This window comes from Motacilla alba, chromosome 8, assembly GCF_015832195.1.
Source record: "Motacilla alba alba isolate MOTALB_02 chromosome 8, Motacilla_alba_V1.0_pri, whole genome shotgun sequence".
Taxonomy (NCBI): domain Eukaryota; kingdom Metazoa; phylum Chordata; class Aves; order Passeriformes; family Motacillidae; genus Motacilla; species Motacilla alba.
The window spans coordinates 5,951,200-5,978,930 of NC_052023.1; the positions used below are offsets into that span (position 1 = coordinate 5,951,200).

General features: G+C 39.1%; 1 protein-coding gene across 6 annotated transcripts in view; it reads right to left on the reverse strand.

Moving 5' to 3' along the window:
• The window catches only part of OSBPL9 (oxysterol binding protein like 9), a 57,740-nt gene that overhangs the window by 17,199 nt on the left and 12,810 nt on the right, over positions 1–27,731 (reverse strand). For 3 of the 6 annotated variants that reach the window (XR_005257840.1, XM_038144874.1, XM_038144871.1), the window contains exons 3-6: positions 27,435–27,513; positions 15,703–15,779; positions 6,287–6,382; positions 4,555–4,602 (exon numbers count right to left, since the gene is read on the reverse strand). Coding sequence is in view for 5 of the 6 variants with exons in the window: in XM_038144874.1 (XP_038000802.1) it covers positions 4,555–4,602; positions 6,287–6,382; positions 15,703–15,779; positions 27,435–27,513 (300 nt within the window). In the remaining variant the exon portion in view is untranslated. Of the gene's footprint in view, positions 1–4,554; positions 4,603–6,286; positions 6,383–12,805; positions 12,976–13,504; positions 13,634–15,702; positions 15,780–26,839; positions 27,038–27,434; positions 27,514–27,731 lie in introns of those variants that run through there. The other 3 variants (XM_038144873.1, XM_038144876.1, XM_038144875.1) reach the window with 3 other exon arrangements.

The following is a 27,731-nucleotide window of genomic DNA, read 5'->3' on the forward strand; positions in this document are numbered from 1 at the left end:
TGAAGTCAAACTGATAATTTAAGCTTAAAGATGACAAGGTTAAGAATTTCTTAACAGTGACATTTATCCATTAAAATCTTTACTTCCTTTCTGCATAACATCAACAAAAATGAAATGCAGCATGACGATTCCAAGTTCATTTTGTATCCTTAGCAATGAAGTGAATGGTGGCACATTTCAACACTATTACATGAAGTGACCATCATTCAAGTACAATAAACATTTGCAGCTAAGCACAGCTTGAAACAAATCACAGAAAATAGCAGTGCACACATGTTCCCTCTCTTCCTACGCCTCCAGTAAAAGTGCATCTGGAAATGTGCCTACTGAATTTTATCTAGAAACACTGGTTCATAAAGATTTCCTGTGTGGAAGTGCACCTCAGGCACGCAAAAGGCATCTGCATGCCATGTTCCACATCAGCGTGACCTGGTTCAGGAGCAGATGCTTCCTGTTGATGTCCTTGGCTCTGTCTGCAGGAGGCAAAATCACTAAACTGGACTCAGCACTGAACCTCTACCAATGCAATCACAGGAGCTCTTTGTTTTGATTAATTTGAGTGTCTCATGTGACTTGAGTCACAATCTTCTTGACTGCTGAATAATCCAAGTGTGTAAAGGATCCTTTCCCTGCACCAGGCATTGCAAGGAAAAGCCTCCAGCATAAGAGAAAAACATGCAGCTATAAATCCACAGAAATGAACAGTCCCAATTTGTGGATTAAAAAGAAAACAAATGCAGTGACAACCTCTCAGGCAATTCCTGGGGGGAAATTTTCAGTTATGCTCTAGATATATTTCTTATGCTCTAGATATTACTCAAGGGATGCTGCACATTTTCTTCAGGATTAATTGGCAAGAAGTGGCCAAACAGAACCCAGACTCAGCCCTTCCTACTAAAAACTGGAAAATCTGGATCATGTTTATCTAGGATATAACATATGAGGGATGTTATATCATGAAGTTATGTTATATTTACTCCTGCTGCTAGCAGAGAAACATGCCAACAGCTAAAAATTCCTTGGCTTTGTTTTTGTTTGTTTTTCACGTCTCTACGAGACTTCCAGTCTAAACTTTATCAGCACATATCCAAAAAAGCATTTTAAATATGACAGCATAGAAGTTTTGAGCCTTTTAGCACCAAAATAGAATAGGCAATGCACCCAAGCACACAAATCTTGCTGGATGAAAGATGATGCAGCTGAAGGAGATCACGCAGCCTCAAGGCTGTACAGCCAGCTGGAGGCAGCCATCAGCAGCTTTGATCATTCTTTACTCATTTTTTCCCCAACTTGTTTTAGAGTATTTATACACCAAAAAAACTGAGATCTCAGTCCCTTCAGTGACATCACTTTTGCTGAAAATAAGAAAGTGACTTCAGGCCATGTGATGCAATTCAGTGATGTTGGTTTCTCCCCACCCATCTGTAATTTTCCAAACAGTTCACTGAGACGTTGTTATTCTCACACAGAGGTACAGACAAAAAGGTAATTTTACCAAAAATCACATGGAAGATTGAGAGGGAAAAATCCTCAAGATAAGCAGATTTCTAAAGCATTTCAGCAAATTATAGAACCATAGTTTTTTCCTCTTTGGAAATGAATCCTTTGTGAGCTGGCCAAATTAAGCAGTGAGAGTTTGCATTGATCCAGTATTTTTCACATTTGTGCTCTATGACCACCTTGCAAGAACACAGCACATGGAACTTTGATAATTTAGACACTACAAAACTGTAAGGAAAACCATAAGCAAATATGTTGAAGACAAAACACATTAGCAATAAAAAAAAAAACCCTCCCAAACCCTCAAACATTTACTATTAACATTTATCACTGTTTTCATCATCCCTAGTCTTTGAAAATTGATGAAGATAAAATTTTGGTAAGACAGCTCCCCTGGTTTCAGTAATGAATACACACATTTTCATCTGACACACCAATTTCCTGCAGATCTACATCTGCAGAATGCAGATTTACAATTGCAGAACACAATTTGCTATATTTAATCTAATCAAACTGCAGGCTGCTGCTGAAACTACTCCCTCTACTTGCTGCTCATTGCATCTCCTTGACATCTGATTTTTTAGGAAATCACTGAGAGAGCTAATTTTTCCTCATCCAACATGATTTTTGCCTCATTCAACAATCATGTGACTACAGAGGGATCAGCTTATCCAGCACAGAGAAGCAGCAGAGGCATGGAGGGGGAGCTGACTCACGGTTGAAATCTGTAAGGGGCAACCCAAATCTGTGTGCTCAGCCTAGGATTTACTTCACAAAAGCACTTGTTTTGAACCAAACAGCTTAAACAGGCTGCACTTGCCTCCTCAAATCCTGTTAAGTAATGTCAGCTTTGTTCCAGCCTGCAAACATGTACCTCTTTGCTATTCTGGTGCCTTTGAGTGCTCCAGCTTTCTTCTCCCTGATGTGTGGTCAAGATAACTCCACCAAACTGAACAGAAAAGCTGTACTGGAGTTCTCACCAGTAATATTGGTAACACTGTAAGAAAGCAAGGTCCTGTCTTGTCTTCATCTTGGAACACCAGCACCCTCAGATCAGATCACACCCCCTCCTCCTTCCCTTTGCAATCAGATACAGACATTGTACCCCACCAGGAGATTCAGCAGAACTGGAGCACTGCTGGTTGTGCATGATCCCACCATACCCTGCTGCTGCACTTCTGCCAGAACAATAATGCAGCACAGGGAATTCATGAAAATCCCTGTATTTTCATCAGGCCTACATCTGCACTGTCTTCATCCAAATTCAAGAGATTACCACATCTCAGAAGGAAGATATCCAGGAGATCTTGAGGCATGTCAGAACACCTATGACCTGTGTAATCATCTTCAAAAGACCAAATATTCTGTATATTATGTAACTAAAAGCCAGCTCATCCAATGCTCTGTGAACTTGCAAAAACAACAGCTCAGGTTTGAAATCCCTGGCCGTAAGCAGTTGCAGAACAGCACTCAGCTGGTTGGGAAACACTTAAAATTCAAATATCCAAAATTTGTCTCCTTGGAGGAAAGAACTATGGGTTTGATAGAAGCACCCTGCAGATTACATTCAGCTCATAATCTGACAGCTGAACCGTACTCCCATAAACAAACAGGAAAATGCTAAACACTGTATCAAAAAACCTCTCAGTACAGGCAGAGACAAAAGAATGCTTTATCAAGTGTTTTTCATATTTAATAGAGAATAAATGGAATCTGTAGTAATAGCAATCCTCATCAAGATTTAAAACCAGAGGATGCCAACCTCTTAGAAATGAGCCTCCTACTCTCTCTATGAAGTGAATCCATTTGTCCCACAGATACCTTGCACAGACAAATAAAGAAGTCAGCACAACATGTGGAAAGTCTCTAGGGATTAGGAGCACTGCCACAGGAAAAAAGAAAGTACTGCCTGATTTGCAAAGTACCATCTGGAGGGAGGTCAAAATTGAAGGACAACTCTTCCCAGTAAAACACGCTGAAGGAGAAATACAAAATCCTTAGACTTTACTCTTGTGGTCAGTTGTCTACAGATTAAACACACTGACAGAGAGGTACTTCAAAGTTCTTTTAAAAGCCTGTACATGAGAAAGAGCTCCCCAAGACACCAACTAACACGTAAGGTGAGATGAATAACACTTGAAAGGTCACAACCATTATAAAGAAGTAAAACTAAACACAGAAAACATCAAAGAGTTTTCAAAACAGGAACCAAACACCAAGAGAACACAGCTTGTTTTCCACAGGAGATATTCAAGGAGAGAACAGGATTAAATATACTACTACTTCATGATATCAAAATTACTGCATTTGCTGAAGAGAAGCAACTGCTCTGTAACGAACCCTTCATCAGGAATTGTTAAACCCCTCCTCCACACACACAAATTCATATATGAAACCAGCACAACACTTAATGCCAAACCCACACCACCAAAGGTAGGTGCCAGCCTTTCTTAAACACTGCTTGAACTGACACAGCTGACGTTGGCATGGAACAGGAGGGGATGCCAAGAACACAAACCATTTAATTGAATTACACCCCTGCTTAAAGAGCTGTGCTCCCCACTACTACATTTGCACTACATTTCTGGCACCTTCACTTCAGTCAATGAACTGTGGTATTCTCAGACTTCCCATGTGTCACAGACCTACACAGGATACAGATGGATTATGTGAAATACATGATTAGAAGTATTTATTTTTTTGCCTTTGGAATAGTTTTGTAATTCCTACCAACATTAAAGACTCATCCTTGTTAAAAATTAAAAAATAGCAAATTTAAGTTAAAAATGCTTTCAGCACTGTTGGAAACATTTCAATGTATGGGATAGCAGAGGAGCAATTATTTCTGACAGACTGAAACCTTTTTTAATGTTATGACTCCCATTATTACTAAATTTGTTTTTGCAAATTTAGTCACAACACAACTGTTTTAAGTTATTCAAACTGCTTGAAGTGATTTTGACAACCCAATAAATGTGTACTTAGCATTTCTACTACAGCAAATTGATGCACAACACCACCTGATAAATAATTTTTAAGACAAAATGTACTTGCTTTTCTCTGTTCATCATCTTTGCAGTTCTGGAGTTTTTCATCAAAGAGCTGAAAGAAAGAGATACTTGTGAAAATACTGAAAGTATTATTTTTCCTTATAAAATCAGACAGAAACACTGACATTTCAAAACCAAAAACGTTTAATAAGGATAAAGTCATACAACCCTGGTATTACAATCCAAAACAGTTTTGGCCTAATATTTCTTTACAGCGTTTGTGATATAACAGATTTGTAACTGATTTCTCACATCATCCCATCCTGCAAGAGATCTCACAGCTAAGCCTGACAATTCTACCATGATTTGAACAAAAAGGTGAGGTTAAGGAACATAACTGAACTCATCAGAACTCCTCCAGCCTTTCTTCTATTTCAGCAAAAACCTTTAACCAGAAGAGCTTTAACTCTTATCAAGCCTTCCAGGTACCTTGATTCAGGTACATGATCCAAATCATGTAAGCACATTTTTTGGAGAAGATATGACTTCCTAGCATTAATTTATGTTTATTTTCTTAAAAGTGGGATATGAGATGCAACAAACCAAAGTGAAACAAACCCTCACTGACAAGCCTGCATGTGCATTTAACACAAGCTAAGGCACTTAGAGGTGCACACACAACCATGAAGTTGCTCAAGGAAGAGAAAAGACTATGGGTAATGCTGAAAGTTCATCACATCCACCCTTGCAGATTAGAGAAGAGGATCTAACTTTTAGGAAGTGGGCTGCAGCTCTCCACTCAACTGCCTGCCTCAAACCTACTCATGTGTTCCCTTTCCCTTGAGGGCTGATTTCTAGTTCTAAAAATAGACTGTGATCTTGGTCTCTGTCCATCCTCAAACTGACTCATCTTTCATTATTAATTAATTTCTATCCCCCTCCCCTAGCTGGCCTGAAATAACAATTAGAAGGTGTGAAGATTTAAATACCTTCTGTCAGTGAAGTGATGGCTCCAGAGGGGCAGACAAAGACAGCTCCTGATCAAGTCTTTGCAGGGCAGCTCTGAATTTTGTTTGCATCTCTTCTGCCTACCTTCACTTGTGTTGCTGTGCTCATCCCCCTCTCCACACTACCCTCCAACTGAATTTTTGCTGAATATCCCATATGCAATACTTGCACATTATATCAGGGAAAAAAATCCAATCCAGCAGAACTGAAGCAATTTAACAGCAATTTTAATCAGCTGAGTCATGGGAAAAAGGTGTCCTAAGCAGCAGCAAAAAGTGTTTTTCTCAATAAGGTGAGTACTGAGAGATATGACCGCACTGTTCCTTGCAGTCCCATCTATTCTTAAAACACAAAGTTTAAAAGAGCTGTATTGTACAACACTCCTACAGAATGCTTTCACTCAAGGACAAAGCATGGATTATCCACCACCACTGCAACAAAGTCTGAAATTATCTGCATCTGTAGTTACACACCACTTGACAAAATCTTCTCACGATAGAGTCTAAAATGCTATGAGCAACACAATGATTAAATTATGTTTCAAAATGAAACTTAACACATTTAACCTTGCAATTTCCATAAAGATTTTACAGAAAACAGACTCTTTCAGCCATGGTAAACCATTTTATTTAAATCTGCTTGAGATATTCTAATTTTTAACAATCCTAAGAGAAAGGCATTTTCATCTTGACTAACTCTCTCTGTTGAGCTTCCTTTCAAGCTGGCCTTGAAATCCAGCCTGACAAACAGACCCCCAACCCAGAAAATGCAGCATTTAGTTACCATACCTTCAACTGGTCTATCAAGATCTGTAAGTAAGCATCAGCCTCAGTAAGTTTCTTGTCAAAATCATGAACGCTGGGAACAAATCCTGAATCCACACCCTAGAAATAAATAAACAAACCAAAATAAAATATTTAATTAGTGTTTCAGAGCAGAAAAAATACAACAGCAATATGGTTTTGCCTGCCATCTGACTGAGAAAATGCTGCCGTGCCTCTCATCCTGCCACGTGCAAACACAGGCACACAGCTGAACACATTCAGCTTCTATTTGCAGCTAAATCAGTAGCAGTAAATTGCTCCACATTTTCAGAGGGGGTATAATCATCACACACCAGAGTATTTCATTACTTATGATTGAACAAATCCTCTTAAATTACACTGATTAAAGTTTCTTTATAAAATATAAAGGAGAATTCACATTTTTCTGAGGACTGTCTTGTGATTCCATATCCTTACACTTCAGCTAGGGAAGCCCATATCACACCCAATGGATAACTGCACTCTCCACACAGCATTGCTCAACTCACAGCTCCCTAGCTAAGAACTGCTCAATCTTTTCTTAAATACCTTTGATCTGAAAAGTTCAAAATTATTAGTCCTGGTTGCCCTAGTTCCTGCAGAGATATAATGATCTGCATCCTTGTCACTCTCTCTGAATTTTGACATTTAGTTGCACATATACCACCAAGGACAATGTATCAGTACAATGAGAATGATTACCTTTGTATTTTTTTTTTGCTTGGAAACTTGTTTCTCCTAATAATACAACACTCAGAACACACTTCTGGATATAACATAATCCCTATCTCTAAAATGATACATCATTGGTTTAAATACCCAAACAAATTCCCACTGGGATACCACATCTTTAATTAGAGGAAAGAAAACAGATGATTCTTGATGAATCTTCTGCCTTCATGCACATATGCTATGTGAACACATTAAAGTTTATTTATATAATACCTTTAATGCAAATGGAACTGAGAAACAAATACTGAAGCACAACCAGTACAAAAAATTGCACCCTGTAGGATAAACATATACAGGAGGAAAAAACCCATGAAGGATAAAGAAGCAAACATCAGTTACAAGATAACATAACCCTGAGAACATCACAGCAGTGACAGCCTCGCTACCAGCCTCAATATTTTCACACTGATCTCAAACAGGACAACTTCAAACCCTGCTGAAACCATCAACTGCTGTTTGAACTGCTGAGGATCTCAAGAGTCTGAGTATGTAAAGATCAACCGGAGGGGAAAAACATTCCACATGGAGGAAGACAGGCAATCTGTATTTGTAAAATTCCACATTAGTGTAACGTTTTCTTTGGCATTATTTGCTCTGTCAGAACAGACAATTTCTCTTGTTTTTGTATGGTATTGGGCCATCATATTAAGAGTTTTACTGATGGCTCTTTAGAGGTGTGAGCATTTTTGTGCAGAAGTGGAATGACTTGCACAGTATCACACACAGCCTAAAACATAAACCCATCTACCGGCTGTAGAAAATATTATTCTTTATTCATGTGCTACAGATGGGTATGCAGATCTTGACAACAGCTCTACAGGAATACATCTATCCATACAGATGGGTTTGTAATCAAAAAAGATACTTCACCTGTATTAGACAGCCAACACCAGTCAAATTTAGAAATAGTGTTATGAAACAAGGAGGAGGGAGGAGAAGATGAGGGGGAAAAAAAACCATTTTGACTATGACAAAAAATAAATTCAAAAAGCACTGAGTGTAACAATTAAAACAACTAATAGGCAGAAGGGAGAGTGCCCTCAACCCAGCAACTTTTGACTCTCCCTCAAACTAGTTTAAATTACCCTGAAACTACATCTGAAATGATGTGAAATTAGTACAATTTCCTTGTTGAAAATGGAATTATCTGTACAGCTACCAGCCAACCTCATCAGTTCAGCAAATGGTCTTGCAAGCTCAGTTAAAAATTCTGGAGGTCAGGTTTCACGTATCAAACCACATACAGGAAATTTCTGCTGAAGATACTATACACAGAAATATGGTTTACAGTGTGTGTTATCTGTATGCTCCATCAAAATGCTGATTTTTATTTCAGTCCTCACTCTATGACTGTGAACATGTAACTATCTGATATTTTTAGTGGTGGCTTAAAGATAAAATGCCATTTTAAAATCTCAGGCTCTTAGAACTAAGGGAAAAGCTGATCAAAACATTCAGTGTTACAACTGAGCAGACACCCACACAAAACACAGAGTGAAAATTGTAACCCAAGAAGTTCTATTAGAAAATTAAAACTTCAAACTGTAAAGAGAAAGCCATAAAACCAGGTAAAGTGTCAAGCTGAACATAACTGAGACGAAACATGAGAATAATTTTGCAAAGCACAGGTACTTAAAGCTGCAGCACCTCACTAGTTTGCTCTTGGGTAGTTAAGATGAAATTTGATAGTCTTATCAGCAAATTCATTAGCCTGTCTTATATGAGATTAGGTTAATAAGTTCTCACATAGTTTTAGAATTGAAAACCAAAAGATACTTGGAAAAGTTGAAGTAAGCAGTACCATAGAAAAAACAGTCTGGATAAACAGCAAACAAAATCAATCAGTACTTCAAACCCAGCAGTAATTTAGAAAGAGGAGATACACAAAGTGCACACTTGCATAACAAATGCTTATTTCTTGATCTTCTGGTCTCTCAAAGCCACAGTAAAGGTAAAATGGGGACCCTTTCTCTGCTTCCCTGCCATGAAGGAAATGAGGCTTCAAAAGAAACAGGTAAGCAGTCACTAGAATGGCATTTAACAGCTTGGTAAACTTGGACATTAGGAATCTGCACATCTCAACGAGCAATCCTATTTTTATGAGGAACTTGTAAAATGCACTGCTCACCTATTCACAGGCTGACAAAACTGGTTGCCTGCAGATATTGCTGAACCTCCACCCTTGGAGGGCAGAGCTCCAAACTCAACTGGATTTGACCTTTGACAGCCTGATCTAAAGTACAAGTTTGCCTTGCAGTGAAAAGGTGTTTGGAACAGGTGATTTCCAGAGGTCTTCTCCAGCTGAAGTCATCCTGTGGTTCTAAGATAAGCATCTTCAAATTGTGGAGAAGAACAGGAATCCAGACTGTTTCTGATCTTCAGAAATATACTGACTCTATCTTACTGTCAGTACCTATCTGAAGTAGTATAACTTGTTTTTCCATTGACTAACTACATCTATTTGTAAGGTACCCTTTATTAACCTCAAATAAAGACTCTAAATTAATGTAAGTTTAGAAGAATTAACAGATTAAACAGCTGCAGAAGGGAGTCATTTAACAAATTTTAGTCTGACCACCACCTTCCAAACCAAGAAGTTTGGTGTGAAAACAGGTAATTTGATGTCTGACTGCTCCAAAAAAACCATACTGATAAGAACTCTAGAGAAAAGAGAAGAAGGTACCATGGCATTCTTTCCCTCATCCTCCCTCCCTCCCACAACTTCTGGAATGTCCCTCCCCTTCCGGACACAGCAAAAGCTTAAGGCCCAGACTCTCCAGGGCACATCTCAATGCCAGTGTCTGCAGGAGGAGGCAGGGCCCAGCAACACTGAGCAGCCTGAGATCAGTGTCCCAGTGGGATCTCTGGGATCCCCAGTGATGTGGAGTGACCAGACAGGATGGTTTTCCTAGGAAAGGGTTTCCATGCTGCTCTCGAGTTGAGTAAACAATTTGCACGCTAACAGTCCTGCAAAATTATTCCCTTCATACACAACCCTTTTTTTGGAGGAGGTAAACAGGAGGGCAACAACAAAACATAACCTAATTAAAAATACATATTATGAGCCTTATTTTCACTATAGAACTGCCAGCACCAAGGGAGTTTCGTGTTGTTTCCTTGTCCTCCAAATTAGAAGTCACACATATCTCTAATGCATTTGTATTCAAAACTTGTCCGTGCTGAGAAGTAATTCAGCCTAATTTAAACCAGTTCTTTCAAACTCAGATGGGATGAAAAGATTGCATCCTCCTTAGAAGAAGCATACCAGAAAAATTCAACTATATTTCTCAAATAAAAGCATTACAATAATAGCTTTCCTGGGGGAGAAAGGCAGAAGACTGTACAGAGTGGAATTTCTTATCTTTTTGAAGACACTTCTTCTACATTCTTCATCTAATTATGATTCCAAATCCAGCAAAAAATTCCTGTGTAAGTTAGTTTGAAGGAGTGAATAAGAATGTTTTCCTTTCATCCACAATATTTCATCAGAAACATATCCCCTGCCTACATGCTTGATTTCAATGAGCTGGACATTGCCTGTAAGGACCACTGATAAAAAATTGAAGAAAAACAAGAAATCAACTTGTAAGCCACTAAACAAGGGCACTTTTGTGGCAAAACCTACTCTATTTTTTTATCTGCTAGATTTTTATGCAATATTTGAAGCTCAGAATGTGTTTAAAAATAAATATATAGGTTGTGGAAAGCATATGACCCTTCCAAACAGAATACTGCAATTCTTAGAGGAAAAAAAAAAGTTTCTACTTTGCAAAACACAAAATGCTTAGCAAAGACTGTGAATCTGTAGATACTGTCAGATCTTCAAGGAGAACAGAAAGTTCAGAAGTCAGAAACATGTACACACCGATGTAAAATTCTCTCTTTAAAGCATAGGTTACAATTCTGAAACCTCACAAATACTAAGTATATATGAGTCCCATTCCTTTGCCTTTATAATCTATAATCAGTGTAGATAATGCACATGTTCTAGGGTATTCAGACACTACCCTGACTATTTCACTAGCAAAATCTGAAAAGGGCAGCATGGCTGCCAACCCTATGCCCTCCTACTAGTACTTGAAAAACATCTACACTGGATATAGTCTTAATCTAAAAGAGCCAGGTTTTAGTTTTATGCAAGAATTCTTGACTCACAAAAGGAGCAGCACTGAAAAGCCAGTTAATAACAATACAGCATACTTCAGAGTGTAATATACTTAACACACAAGGAAGTTTCACTCTACCTTGTGTTCTTGCTCACAGATTTAAGAAGGTCAGAAAAAAGTCCTGGTTAATGTGGCACTAAGTGAACTGCTACTATCAACATTTCATAAACACTTTGCACCACCAGCATAAATGAACGGGAAACAAATCAGTTCCCCTGCTGTTTACTCTAGCCTTCACTCTGCTCTTTATTTTGACTCAGCATAAACATTTACCTTGTCACATAAACAACTCAATGTGGAAACTAATCAGGGTTAAAAATAAACGCAGAAAGAGAGAGCAGGAAGAAAAGCAATTTTATGTTCCAAATTCCACCCTTCTTGCCACACTGCCTCTTTCTTCCCTTTTGCTAGGAGAAGTGAGACAGGACTGCTTCCAGAAGCAGCACCAACTCCTACATTTTGGTGAAGCCATGGTGTAACTCAGTGTTTAAGCCTCTGCATCTACTCTTCTCAACAGCCAGCACAGACCCACTTATTAGAATCAAGTTTTCTTATCATTTGCTACTTAGGAAGTAAACATCTTGTTTAAATTATGGAATTACCAATCTACAAAGCAATTAATTTTCACTTAATTCCTTTCACTTTAATGGTGGTTAGAAATGGCCCACCTTCATCATTTCAGTTCCTTTGTCTCTACAGAGGCCACTTAGAGGCTGGAGTAAATTAGTGTAGATCAAATAAGGAAGTTACTGTGTTACTGTGGTCCTAAAAGACATGAGCTATCCATTATAACTCATGAGACAATTCCAGAGCCAAATTCCACTGCCCAAAAGTACTTGTAGCACTAGGGTGCTGCCAGGGTTTTCTTGACAGACAGCAAGGAAAGCAGGACAATTAGAAGCATGTCCTGTCTGAATGGGACTGCTGCTTGACAGAAGATGCTGCTGAGGAACTGAAGAAAATGTGAGATAACTTATCTCCCCACACAAACATGAAACTTTAGCCACAACATGCTTTCACCCCAGGCATACCCTGCCCCTTAGGTCCTGTGGGTATGAGGCAACTGCTGTGCTGCCACTGCAAAGCCACAGGCCTTGCTAATGCCACAATAGAAACAATTCGGGGAGATAAGAGAAAAAACTCTTCAGGGTTCAGAATGGCATTTCCAATAGTATCACACCATCTGTTCAATAACTTTTCCATAAACAAAGCTAATCCTAGAACTACTACGTGTACTTTTAGCAATAGCTTTAATACAAATGCATATGAAAACACAGCACACTTCAGTTTCAAAATTCAAGCAAATCAGGCTTCAAGTGTATCTGAAATGTTTCCTCCCTGTTTTTGTTCCCTTTGGATACAACATTACTAATTGTCAGCCCTCTGGACAGTTTGGGTCCCTTACACATTCTGTGTATTTATGACTCAGTTCCTTGACTGTAGCTCATTTTAGGCTTGGGGGGAGGGGGGCAGAAGAAGTGTGTTTCATTCTGTGTTTCAAAAACACTTCCATTACAAACAGTGAAAGACAGCACAGCAGAACATTTAGGCAAAAATAAAACCAGCAAGATTAATCAGACTAGAGAACACAAAGATACTACTTCACCTCTCCACCTCGCATTAACTCGTAATCCTTCCTGATTTGGTTCACACAGCACACGAACCACCTGGGGTTTGGTACAGTTTCTCACAGCTCACAGATGAGTTTTTGGTACAGTGAAGCCAACTTTAAGTCTGACTTTCAAACTTGAACACTCCTGTACCGGCACAGGCACACTGAAAAGCAGTATGGAAATATGAAAAAAAGACTCTGAAAAGATACAACATTTCGGGCAAAGCCAGACACCTAAAGGTTTTAAGTGACTCTGAAGCACATGTTTAGTTAGCGACACAAACTATGAACCTAAGAAAATGCCTTTACCGAAAATAATCTCAGCCGCGGCGCTCAAACCCCGCCATCCCGCTGAGCCAATAATCCCCAAAAACCCGTTCGACTGTTTTGTCCGAAGGAAAAGGAAAGCGAAAGAGCATCAAGTGCACGAAGCGCCGTTTTGTTCAAACACTACTGAAACCAAGGCGTGTCAGCGCATCCGGACAGCAGCATCCCTGCGGGCACACGGGAGCCGGCGGCACTCGCTGCTGCCCGGAGCCACCCGGGCGCTCCCTGCCCGCGGCCCCGCTCCCGTCCCCGGGCGGGCCGGGGCAGCGCCAGCGCCGCTCGGCCGCCAACACAGGGCCTCGCTGCCCGCCCGGGGCTGCCCCGAGGGACACCCGCGGCCCCGACCCGCGGCCCCCCCGTACTCACACCGGCCATCCCTCGGTGCTCCGAGCGCCGCGCAGCAGCGGGGCTGGCCGCCCGCCCGCCGGGCCCCGGCAGCGCCGCCTCCAGCGGGGCGGGAAGGGGCGGGAAGGGCAGCAGGCCCCGGCCGCGGCCCCGCCGAGCGCGTCACGAACACGGCGGACGGAGATTGGAGCGGGGGCGGCCCGGCCCCGAGAGCCGCGGCCAGGGCAGGGAGGCAGGGAGGGAGGGGGAAGCCCAGCGGGGCCTGGCCGGCCATGGAGGCGCGGGGATGTTTCTGCCTGGGTTCACCCCGCGCTCGGCCCTGCGAGCATCCCACAAACTTCGGGCCCTGTTCGTGCCGCCCCCGCGTCCCACCGGTGAGGGGGAACGGAGGAACACCACACTCCTAAGCCATGAAAGAAGGAGGTTTGGCAAGGAGGTGTTTCATTCTGAAATCGGTGCCTGTTCAGCAGCTCCCGTGGCAAACCTCGGCAGTTCCTGAGGGGGGGGTGTAAGTGATCACTACTCCACGACTCCACAAACAAGGGCCGGAGGCTGAAAGGTTACATGAGCCGTACATTGAAGAAGGTTCTTGAAAAGGACTGGGGAGCACACAGCAGTGGCTCACAAAGTATTACATTCCATGGTGAACATATTTACAAGGATGGAGGATGTGTTTCTTAGTGCTCGATTCAGGTTTTTTAATTATTCCCTCAAACATTACTAGATAAATTACTAACTTATGCTTTTTTTTTTTTTGTCTTTTCTAAATATGCCTTACTTGTTTGAAAATCTCCAGGAATGTGAACAGTTATGTAATGGGAAATAGTTCCATTATTAGCTGCTATCATGAAATATATTTCCACCAATATAACTACACTCACAATTTCTAGAGAGCATAGAAGTGTACATTTTGATAAAACCAATGTATATTCTGGTGTTTCATTCCTCGACTCTTATCTCCATGTCATAAAAAGTCTTCCAGTTGGAGAAAACAGCACAGATTCCTTTTACTTCATTTCAGACCCTAAACAGGACCACTCACATTAACCTATTCACTTTCTAAACTGAGGATGGGGAAAAAAGCATTCCTTGGGAGCGAGCTCAGCCCTTCTACATCCACATATTGTTCCCTAGGTAATCCCTGTCTCCTCACATCCACTGCAGAGTGGGGTTCTTCAGCCCTTGGTCAGAGACAGTGTCCAGATGGAGAGATTACTTCTAACATACACATGGCACAGTAGGAGGGGTAAAAAGCTGACTGTCGAATGGGAATGTTTATCCAGGGATCTGCTATTCTCTAAAAAATTTGTAGTGGTCTTTAATAGATGAAAGAAGGTTGAAACTCACTGTCTAACAGGTAAATTGACAGAGATAGTACAAGGGTCTAAAGCTGAATGAGTCAAATTCAGGCTTGTTCTAACCCTTAAGATTGGGCAAATGTCATCTAAATCAGCCTTCATAAGCTTCTCTTTAAGTGATATTAGAGAGTTTACTCTTTCTTCACACTGAATCAAATGTTAAGAGACCTAATTCTCCTGCCATGCTACAAAAGCACAACCAAAGCTTTATTCAACACAAATAATGAACACCTGCTTTAAGATTTCTACACTGTCACCAGACACTTATATGGTACAAACCAAATCCCTTTCATGAGTTTGGGTTTCTCTCCAGGGCAAAAAAAAAATGTTCAGCAAGACAAAAAAATGTACAGACATGTCCAGCTCTAAAGTATCATGAGAAACTGATCTTGGATCATAGAACCACAGAGTATCCACAGCTGGAAGTGACCCATAGGGATGACAGAGTCCAACTCCTGGAACTAGGTAACTAAAGCTAAGAACCATCCTCAATCCAACCATCTGTTTTTAGAACCAGAAAACCACTGATACCAGCTTACACAGTGATATCCAGCTCCAAACAAGCTATTTATCATTTTTGTCATCCAGAAAGAGGTTCAATGCTGCTGTCTCATTTTAATTTCCAAATTAGGTGGCTTTCAAGCACATACAAGAGGCTTGACCCAAAAAGGACTCCTAGGTTTAAACAAAAAACAACAAAAAAACCTCAACCAAAACCCAAATTAAATGTACAACAATAAATCCAGAACCTTACCATAAATTTTATACAGGATGTGCTGGATATTAGCAGTCATGCCACTGTATTTCACTGCTTTGGGGAAAAAAAAAGTAAAACAAGTGAAAACTGAAAGTGAAACTTGCCTGAAGTTGGAGGGTATGGCGGAGGATGGTGTCCTCTAAAGCGTGGATCCACTTCTCCCTCTCATCTGCATCTCGAGCTGAAAAAGAATTCAAAAGATATTGTTCAATTACATGCAGTCTTATATACTAAAAGGAAAAGGCAAACAGATCTGATGTCCACCCTAAATATGGAAATTAATCACACTGTCTGGTAATCACCAAGCACATAATTCCACAGTTGTCTCAATATCCTGTTTCTTCTTCTGTGGTTACAGCTCTGTCCCTTGTCCAGCTTTAGGGGAACACATGCAGAAAGAGTTTGCACAGATATTCCTCAATTCATTAAGTAAATTTAAAAATTTTCTTACTTACAAGAAAATTACCTGTAATAAATTATCTAATAATTCTACTTCCGTGTGGACATAGTAACTCTCAGGTATGGATTCATAATACGGGACAAACACCCCTAACAGGTCACTGGTGTGAATAATGAAGCCCAAAGAAAAATCTTAAACATACAACAAACATTAAATTGAACAAAATCCTACTCTAAAACTGCTTTATTTCCCCCCATCCCCAGTACAGACAAGCCACCTTTACCATACTGGTCTGAAAGAGTTCCTTGCTGTGCTCTAGGAGTACTTAAAAAACAAAGGAGCAGAGTCAGTGGACTCCAGGTAAAGAAAGAAGGGAAAATTCCAGAGGCATTAAATAGACTGTAAACAAACTGGCCTGTAATTGGATTGAGAACAGTTATTAACAATTGTTTCTAGTTCCTCACTCAAATGGAAGATATTAAAAGAAACAGGAAGCCTGCTAGAAGCAAAGAAAGCTTAAGTGAGCTAGCACCTATTATCAATCAGCCAACTGAGATTTCTATCTCACTTATTTTTAAGGAGTTCAGAGGAAATACCCTTAGGCTATAGTGAAATGTACTCTCCAGCTCAAAATACTTTGTTTCAATGTTCCCTTCCTCACGCTTTTGTTTCCATTGGTTTTATTTTTTTGGAATTCTGCAGCTTAAACCTATCAGTACCTAAAAATGCCCCAAGTCTTCTGAATATCTAGATTTTTCTAAACTTCCTAAAGATAACCCAACCAATTTAAAGATAAACATACTGCACTGTTTACTTCAGCATATATACACTAATTATGTCAGGTAACAAAACCATCAGGAGAGAACTGATAATGTATGTGTTTGTGAGAAATAATTAAAAATGTATTTTTAATACATAAGCTTGCTCAGAGCCCAACTGATGAGGTGGCCTCACAAAATAGTGGGACAAAATTTTCACTACACACAAGGTAAAAGATTGAAATCTATCTACCTTTTTCCTAAAAATATATATTTTTCCAATCTACTACAAATTAATCCTTACTCACTGTTCTTTTAAGTAGAGTATGATCAATTGCCACAGGTATTTTGGCCACAATACCATTAATCTGAACAAATTAAAACTAGACATAAGGAAAAGTGGCTACCAAAGTGCTTTCAGATGCACAGAGAAAGAGGAAGAAGTTCAAGTAATTAAACATTACTCAGAACAGCAGGTGACTTTCCTGCAGGAAAAGCAGCAAGTGTTAAAAAGCTGGATATGCCTTATTAGAAAGAACTTTTAACTTACAGGACTCTTGTTACTGATGATCCATATTTCAATTGAGAACCTGAAGCAGGCACTGAGGACAAGTTTATGATTCAGTGAAAGGAGACAGGATGGAGGGACAGAGGCCCTGTGAGCTCTGTCCAGTGACTGCATTACACTAAACACATTTTGCAACATGCAAATTACAGTCTTTCTTTACACATTCTGTACACACATGCACACACAAGCACTGTTCTTTTTGCACAGCACTACACCTTAACACTAATTTCAATTACTGAACTAGTCAACTAGAATCAATTTTAATGCTTCTTAGTTTCTTTGGTTCTGCTTACCAAAACCAGGCTCCTTGGCCTAGTCCTGCCAGACATACCAATCAAGTTTATTCTTCCTATACTATTATAGTTTATAGTTTATTCTTCCTATATTATTCTTCCAGTCACCACTAAACATATACAGTTACCTGTGTCATTAATCAATCAGTATTTGAAATGTCTCAATGCTTTAAATTTTCAAAGGCGTGTCCAAAACAACAGTGGTTAGCATTATTTCAATGTGTGTAAGGCTTCTGGTTTTCTGTGGTGTTTTTTTAAATCACCATCTCCCAGTCCCAAAAAATATCTTACTGGGGAACTGGGGTAGAAGTCACTGAGGAGCTATTCAGTAATTCATGGGATACAAACATCCAATGTTGAAGGGTTTTTTTCCCACGATTATTTAAACTAAAAAGGAAACAATTAAGCTTCAGACCAGTGAATTAATCCTTGTATTGCAGCAGGATTCCTGTGATCTTCCATACTGCCAGCAAAAAGAGGTCACGCTATTAGTTAAATACTGATCTTAATATATACAGTAGCCCATTAACAAAGGTTATCACATTCTGACTTGTATCTGAACCCCCACCAGAACAGAGAGGCCTTACAGCAGCAGGGAAGACCTAGAAACCAACCAATCCCTACAGTTCCAAAATGAAACTGACTTTCCCGTGCTCATTAATAAACTAAATTTTTGAAACTTCTGCTTCTCCAATGACCCCTTTACAGCTCCCTCTACCAGGGCTCAGCAGAGGGGGAAAAAAATCTGTATTTTTTCCTCATATATTAGACATTGCACTTTTCTGGCATAACATGATCAATCCTTAGGGAGCACACATGAATCTCATCAATCCTGCTACTCAGAGAAAGTCTCGGGCACGATAAATCCAGGAACACTGCCATGAGAAGTCTGCTTACTGCATGGAAACACAGCATCAAAACCTTTTAAGCACTCCCTGTTCAGGACACTGGTTTAATTTCAGACCATCTATCATCAATAGCAGATCCTTCTGGCTCTCCTCCACACTCTGAAGAAAACCACGGAGAAAACCAGCAGGATGCAGTTTTTAGTAAAGCAAGATGCAAGAAAAGTTATATTAAATCTAATCAAAATGGCTGCTGTGAGATTAGGTGCAAGTAAAAGCTCCCTAATGGTAAAAGCAATTTAGAACTGAACAGCTGCCAAAAGATCACTGATGAAAAAAAAATAAAAATCAATGGGAACATTCAAAAAAGAGATTAGTCAACACACTCAGAAAGAATTTATGGGAAAAATCTACACACAATGGTCAGAGATCATTATCTACCCATCTGTAGGGAAAGCTAAATATCCAAGCTGTTTTTCATTTAAAGAAGGCAACTTTGGTCAAAGGAAAAGTTCCAGTACCTTTGCACCTAAGAAGTTTGTGATGCACACCACCTAATATCCACTCTGTATCTGCAGGTGCTTTCTTCAGCAGGTAGGGACAAGAATGCCCTGCTCATTAGTCCTTGCCTCAAGTACCCTGAAATCGCTCCAATTTTTCCATTATTTGATCAGGCTCCACTTTAAAGTTAATCCCCTCCTCAATTCCTATGTGAAAGCTACTCCAGAATTTGTTTCTGACAAAACATTTGGGATAAGGCAATTCTTATCTAGTCCAAGGAATTACACTGGTGTGCTTATACAAAAACAGAGGAGTATTATCTGGTCCCTCCTGGCACAAAACTTCTAAAAAGAGTAAAGGGCAAGAGAGATAAACAAGTTGTTTTTCCCCAGGCTGATTCTAGAATAACAGTATTACAAAAAACAAACAAGAAACACTGAAGGACGACTGGACATGAGAAATACCTGACATTTGAAAACATAAAGGTGGTTCTTAGTCTGTGGGGCTAATGCAAGTGTTACCTGGTCAGCTGAAATTCAGATTGTGCTAGAGCATGTAACTATCCCCAAAAATAGCCATGCTATGTCTGCAGTTGAGAGGGCACTAACAGTGTCTGTGTTTTGCTCTTATTTTAAGTGCTAGAATTCTAATTCAGTTTTTACTGCAATTTAACAGGGAGCATTTGCACGTGAAAGAAGCTAAATCCACACAGAGCTGCATAATCACTGCTGTGTGCAAGAGACTGGAATCATTAATGGCTGAAACATTGCAATTTACTGTGATTATGTCAGTTAAGCTATTTTTACTTTTTTTTTTCCCTAGTAGAATTAGTATTTATGAGCTAGATTACAGTTTGTTCCCATATGCCTAAGCCCTCACTCCTCTGTGTCTATGGTGCATCCTTTGAAAGACACCTGTATAATTTACTGTGACATCTCAGGCATATCTAAGACAACCACAGAGTACTTAATATGATCACAGGCCTATTTATGACTAGTTCAGAGAAACACACTTGAAAAGTATGTCATTTATTACAGTGAGTTTTAACATGATATTTTTAATGTGTATTTTTGGTGATCTGTCTGATTGAGCTTATTCCTAATATATTTTCACATCAATCTTATACTAAGAAAAAAATCTGAACTCTTTCTTAGAGCAGGTCCAAAGAAATAAAAGCAATTATTTGATCAAAGAGACAATTATAGAATGAAAAAAATACTAAACACAAGAATTACTGCTTCTACTGAAGAATTTCTGTAATTCTGGAAACTTGTGGTTTAAAACTCCCTTTTGTTTTATGGAATTGTCCTTTATCTCTGAACTTCCCAAACTGCTAAATCAGGTATGTCAAGGATTTTAAAAAGTTCTGTTCTATGAGGATAAGAAGTCAAATGAAATGCAACTACATTAGATGCTCTCAGCCTCTATTAATTTTCCAAATTGAGAATAAATTTTATAATTTAGAGTTGCTATAATATTTACTTTGCTGTGGAGAGATTATATGTGTTTATATAACGTATACCAAATGTTAAAGTACAGCATAAAACAGATTACTTTTTCCAGCCTAAGCTTGATAGCATCTAAAGATTAGATATAAACAAGTTCAACAACTCTGCTCCACGATACAGCATTTACCACCAGCATTTCTAGGTCATGCACAGCAGTACTTGGAAGACAGAAAACACAAAAAATATATCACCTCAGAATCTGCATACTGGTGCTTATTCTTTTGTGTGTGTGTGCATCTACATGGGCATTAGGACGAAAGAAAAACCTGAAGAATTAGTGAAAAAAAATTACTAGATTACTTATAAAAATACCATACTGTCACAAGAAGAAATGCATATTTTATTTTCATTCACTGTGACCTACTTACAGGCAGAACTCAGTAAGAAGAGTCTATTACACCCACAGAGTCAATAGAGTCAATTATGCAGCCTTTATTCTGACAGAACTTCCACTGATTTGTATGCAAAATTCCTGTATTTTCTCAGCCAAGTGCAGAAGTAATGTAGTATCTTTACACACAAATCACCAGATAATAGAGATGAAATCCTGGCTACACTGAGATCGATAGGATTTCTGCCACCAGTCTCAATGGAGAGAGATTTTATCAGCAGTGCTCAATAAGGTGGAAAAGTCATGCATCACAGGACAGTTGCATGGATAAATAAATTGCTATTTAAAGTCACTGAAGGCCTTTCAAACCATGGAAAAACATGCAAGATGAAGCAGGGTTTCATACAAGCCTGGCAAAACATTGTACTTCCACTGCTACCAAATACACTTCAACTCATGCAGCTCCCACATCTGGCAGTAGCTTGCACATCATTTCCTCTACATCATGATTTTGGAGTTGTCCCAGTCATCATTCTCCCTCCTCCTGATGCCATTCTCCACCCACACACATAAATCAAGCCTCCTTTTGTTCTTCAGGTGTCTGACCAGCCTGAGCTCCCTGTCCCTACAGGAAACTCCTGTGCAGTCACAAGACACAAAGTCATGCCCAAACAAAAGGCATCAAAAGGTCTCCTGAGCACAATGTGTTTGTAAGATTCATCTGTGATCTTGAGAAATCAACTAAACTGGTTTTTTTGGGTTTTTTTTTGTTACCTAAGCTCAAAAGTCTTTTTAGCAAGCTTTATAATCAGCCCAGAAACGTAGCTTTGGGTGGAAACTTGTGTGACAAAGGAAACACAGGATCAAGTTGCTATTAGTTCTCTCTGGAAATCCATATATAATGTGTGATTTTGTAATTAAACATTTCTGAGTGTGGGACAAATCAGCAAGTATATGGTGTTTCACTAGAAAATAATACTTAAATATTAATAATAGCAGCACTAAACAATACTTCATATGGTATATTCTGTGGAAATGGCTTTTAGGGCGTGTTTGCATTTAAAATTAATCATAGAATCACAGGATGGTTTGGTTTGGAAGTGACCTTAAAGATGATCTCATTCCAACCCCCTGCCATGGGCAAGGATACCTTCCACTATCCCAGGTTGCTCACAGCCCAGTCCTACCTGACCTTGAAGACTTGCAGAGATGGGGCAGCCACAGCTGGGGAAGCTGTGCCTTAGCACCCTCACAGTAAAGGATTTTTTCCCTTGCAGATCCCACTCACAAAGCTCTGAAACTACTAGTTTAAGGTAGAAACCATATTTTGACTTGAATTGAAAAAAAAATCAAAATAGAAGAACAAAAATATAACCATTTTCTTAACCAATAAAATAGTTGTCAGTTTAACAGGTCAAACTCAAGGTTATTGCTATTTGGAATTTCTTGCTAAAACAGAAGGAAAAGAGTGTTGAACTACTCAGTATCTTTCCCCTCCTTATAGTGAGACCTTTTCTAGCCATTTTTCCCCTTCCAAAATACTTGCTATGCATCACATATACAGCTGAGAGAAGATATTCATATTGATGCCAAAAGTAACAATTTCTTCCAGAGGAAGAAAAAAAGTAAACAACACATGGAACAGATACTGTTTCATGGTATTATTTATTTCCTACTCTCAAGTTTAACACTTATTTTGAAATCTGCAGCTTCAACCTTGAAAACAGAAAACCAGGAGGTGTTTATATATGACCATAACAACTGAGTACAGGAAGTCCCATTAAATGGCAGAACCATGGGGTGACTGGAAAACAGTTACAACACAGGATGCTGCTGGTGCAAGAAGGACCTGCCTGAAACAGGAAAAGCACAACCCTGCACCATTCCCTGCACTCTGGTCACATGTCCCAGCCACTTAAAATACCAGTGCAATACATCAATAGCAAAAAGGAGCAGAAGGAAGAGAGGGAGGACAGAAAAATCACTGCAAAGCTAAACCTAGCTCTGGCTCACAGAGGAACTTCTGCAGTTATGCCAATCAGGGGAGGATGAGATGCAGCCCAGAACTTTGTGCAGCCCAGACCTGGTCAGGTAAAGGGAGGATGACAGGAAGCTCAGCTTTACTCTGATCACAGCTGCTCATCCTTCTCTGCAACATAAAAGCACAGTTGAGCATAGAGGAATTCACTGTTTCAGCACCACCAGAAGCCTAAAAGACCCAGAAAAACATTAACTTAGGACAAACAATGTTGTCACAGCACTTACAGACATCACTGAAGAAACCAGCAAGAATTCACACCAAAATCTCTCTCTAGGCATTTTTCAATATCAAATTTAAATGCTCTTAAACTTTTTGTTTTTAAAGGCTGCAATTTATGAATCGTTATTCAAATCAGGTAATGTGATAGACTTAAGTGCCTCTTCCTACCACAAGAGCAGTCAGCTTCCTGTCATCCATTTGGTGGACAATGTCAAAGATTTCTAGAAGACTATAAATATTGACTATTTCTGCAAGTAATGTTGAAATACAGGTATAAAACCAATATAATTAATTTTGATACGTAATACAAATACTTAAAAGCTCACATTCTGATACTGCTCAGCACCAAGGCTTTGTGGACCCCAGTATATCCTCAATGATAATGCCTCCCATATTAACAAAAAATCCTTGCTTTTGTAACATTATGGCAATCTCTTGCTGGGCATGTCTCCCTTTTTCCTCAGCTGGGATAGTGGGCAGACACAAATCAAGCTACAAAACTGGGAAAGGATGGGAAAAAAGGAGAAATCTACCTTTACCAGCTGACAGCTTTCATGCAATAGGAGAATAAGTTGCACAGCAACATTCACGCTTCATTTCTCAGATACTTTTGTGGCAGGAATAGGAAAGGAAAGACAAAAGCTGAAGCAAAATCATCTCAGATCAATGCACTGGACTGTTTCCAATCCTTCCATCCTTTATTACAAAAAACAGTAGAGACAAAACTGATTTGCCTTCCAAGGAACTGTACTGCAGGCTGTAAGAATAAGAGCTGGATTTTCAGGTAGGAGTTTAATTTTAAAAAAGAAAAAAAAGAATTCTTTTTAATGCATACAATGTGCATTTAGTGAAGTATTTCAGTCCAGACAGAAGCTATTATTGCTTCAGGTTAGACAGAAAATCAAATATCAAGAAGAAATACAACAATACCCTTGCCAGAGTCTCTTGAACATCATGTTCCCACTCTTGAATTTAAGTCACAAGCATCCCAGTGAGGAAAAAGAACAGCTAAGTAATATGAAGGATTGAAGAAGCGAATTTCCAAATGGAAAAAGCTTAAAGCTTGGTGAGGATATGAAGATGTTAAAAGAAAAACAAACCCAACCCCCACAGTGTTTAAAAGTTATGGGACATTTCGAAGAGGGACATGTACTGCAGCAAGGAAAAATATATTACCAAGAAAAAGCTTCCTGACAGGAAGGTATATTAAACTAAAAGTATTATCCCAAATGTCTCACAGCAACTTGAATGGATTTTTTGCATCTAATCTGAAAAAACCCACGAGGGAATACTTTAAGATCTACCTAATTCAGAAGCCTCACAAGCAAGCCATGAAACTGGATATTCAGCATGACCAAACAAGGATCAATCGTGAAATAAAATACATTACTTTTATATCTATTTCTGATGTCATTCTACCTCCCTTCCCCCTCCAATATGAACAAGCATCAATATACCTGTTCATAACAATAAAATGTAGGGGAAAAAATCTGCTGGGCACTCTGGCAGAGCTAAAGTCAAGCCAGTAAAAACAGAACATGCTGTTTGTTTTACTGCCAATATTTATTCAATTAACTTCTGTCCTTTATACCCAAGTACTAAGGATGTGGATCCCATTTGGGATGTACCCAGTCACCTTTCAAAACCTACAATATCTTTGTAATGAAAACCTTTTAATTTTTACTGATGTTCAACGCAGGGATGGCCACTAGGAAGGACAGCTGAGAACAGAAAAGAGGGAGACTGACACAGGCAGAAACAAAATATGAACTTTCCTTCTAAGACTCAGAAGTTGCCAAAATCCAATGACAGGCAAATCTTAGTGGGAGATGCTTGAGCTTTGGCACTTCAGAAATTCAGTTACACACATATGGAATCAACTTGCATGTGAGAAGTTGGTCAGGCAGTTTTAAATTACTTACTTGCCCTTCATCTCATTACTTCCATCTCTAGAGCGTTAGTCAGATGTGCAATTTCGTGCAACTGACATTAAGAAATAATTAATTAACCCAAAATGAAGTTTTTCTTTCATTTTTCACCAATTCAAATTCTATCACTGGCTGTCAGCAAAATTTCACTGAGGCACCAATCAGTACTTAAAGTCTGAGTCTCTCCGCATGAGAAACTGTTCCACTGCAGGTGGGACCCCAACTTAGGCCAGGAGATCTCTGAAAGCTTGGATTTTTAAAGTTCAGGTTTTTTCCCAGCAAGGAGGCTCCAGCTTGTTGGAATCCCTGTCTGTCCTTGAGAAAGCAGGAAGGCAGCAAGAAGGAAAGGACTGTATGTTGCCATTCCTGCAGTCTTCTCTTGTCCAAGACTTCTTTTATAAAGGGTGAATGAATTTATAGCTATAACTATCCTGCAGAACAAAAGCTCTATCGTAACCAAATATTAAAAGTTAGGAAGAAATTGTTAGGAATTTTGTATGTTTTCTTGGATTATTCCCAGAATCTGCCCTACAGATCCTATGTAGTCTCAGCATACATTTTGTAATATTTATATTATTACATTATTTACATTTATGACTGAAAGTGACCTACATTTTGCACAAGTTAAAACCTGTGTAATACTGAATTAATTTAATATAATGTACGAAAATTTGACATAAATATGAGGTGCAGAGGTTGCATGAGGTGAGAATGCATTTATAGTGGCTATAAGAACTAATTCCTCAGAGCATGTTTTGACACTGAAATATCACAGGACTCACTCATATCTTACCTGTCTTTATACATGTTTGCACTAAATCCATGTATATTAATACTGTGCTTGTATCATTATAATTTCCTGGGTATCAGGGACGTTATCTTCATAATATGCTGATAGAAAAAGCATAATACAGAAAATAGTGTACCATATCTTAGCTGTACACTGCAGGAGGATACATAAATCCTTGCCTAATATGAAATGCACAGAAAGAGAAATTATAAAGCACGAGATGTGACAACACTGCTGTTCAAAAATGACCAGTACTGCTTAGAGTAGAATATTACTTATGTCAAATACTATCAGTTTTCTTAAGACATCTGGCTACCCAAAGGAGAATACAGCACATAACAAGATGTACTAAAAAAGGTCTATCTCAGTAACTAAAGATTAGAGATTTCTAGATTTACCTGTATCAAGTTCTCAAATATTCAGCAATATTTAGCTTTGTAGTACTGAAAGACTGCCCTAGTAGAGCATTCCATTAGTGCATTAGCAATTAGCTTGCATTTTAACAATTATCCTTGGGAACAGGAGATTTAAGTATTACTGTGAGCTCAGCACTGTGAAGGTATATTTATAAGGCTTAATGCAGTGAAAAGCCAGAAGACAGCAGCAGCAGCATTTAGGAAAAACTACAGTACAAGGAATACAGAAGCCAGTGACAATATGGTGTACAATTAGTATTTATCATTAGAAATAGTCTCACAAAAGCAATAGTATTGATGATAATTCCCAGTTGCAAACCACTGATTTGAAAATAAGTACAGTACAATATAAGTTATAGAATTATTTCAGTTTACATAAATTAAAATGACTGCTTAAGTGCAAGTGTGCCTCTTGGGTATTTACATTTTCCAGCTCTATACAAAGCAATTATTTAGTCACTGCATTTTAGAGGAAAAGCAAAAGGACTAACAAATGTTAACTGCAAAATATTTTCATCACCCTTCCCCGGGATTTTAACATTCAGAAAAAGGAAGTTCTCTATTCAATATTAGCAGAGTATTTTGTCCTACTGCTGCAGACAAAATAATTTAAGGAGTATAGAGCAATTATATAGAGCCTTACCCTTTCTACCGGTGAGCCATAGCATGCAATGACGAAACATAGCAGTGGCAGATGGCATTGGTGCTAGGAAATGTGAATAAAAGGATAATAGCAGAGAAATGGTGACTGGCAGACAAGACACAGAAATGTAGATGAAATGAATGCAAGCTGGTAAATCTTGAAGCAAAGCTCCACCGTTAAGCCCAACGTTGCCTCTAGTCTCCTCATAATTGAGCATTAAGTTCTATTTGGATACAAATTGCAACCTTCAGACCAGTCTTGATTCTCTTCATAAAGAAATGCATCACTGTATCTTGATAACGAAGATCAGAAACGTTTTGCAAGCGAAACCCATAATCAGAAGCACATTACTTTCTCCCCTTGAGTGATTTATTCTTTACATTATTCATCTCCAAATCCTGCCAGAGCTACAGTCTCTTTCTAGCACATATGTATTCACTGCAGATGTAAATCCCTGCCTAACCTGCAGCACCCCTGGATCCAGAATATTCTCAGTGTGCTCATTCATGCTGCTCTGCTGCCAAACATTTAAAATCATCCATCAAATACAAGTGGAATCTATTATAAGAAAAAACAATCTCTTCTTTCAGCTCACCCTGAAAATGGAAGGTTTTCTGATCAACAGTTATTGTGAAGGTGCTGTCGTCCTCATCGTCTATACCAATCACAGCTCCCTGTGAAACAAAGAACAAAATCCTGATAAGGCAAGCAGTGACATCAGCAGCAGACACTCTATCACTACACCACTGGAATTTAAAAAGCTTTGACAAATTAGAAGCAAACTGAATACAGTAAAGAGCAGAAAGATTCTCTGTTCAGTCACAGGATGCAGTCAGTTCTTTAAAACAGTAAATTTTTAATTGCAGAAAAAAACAGTGAATGTTTGTAAAGC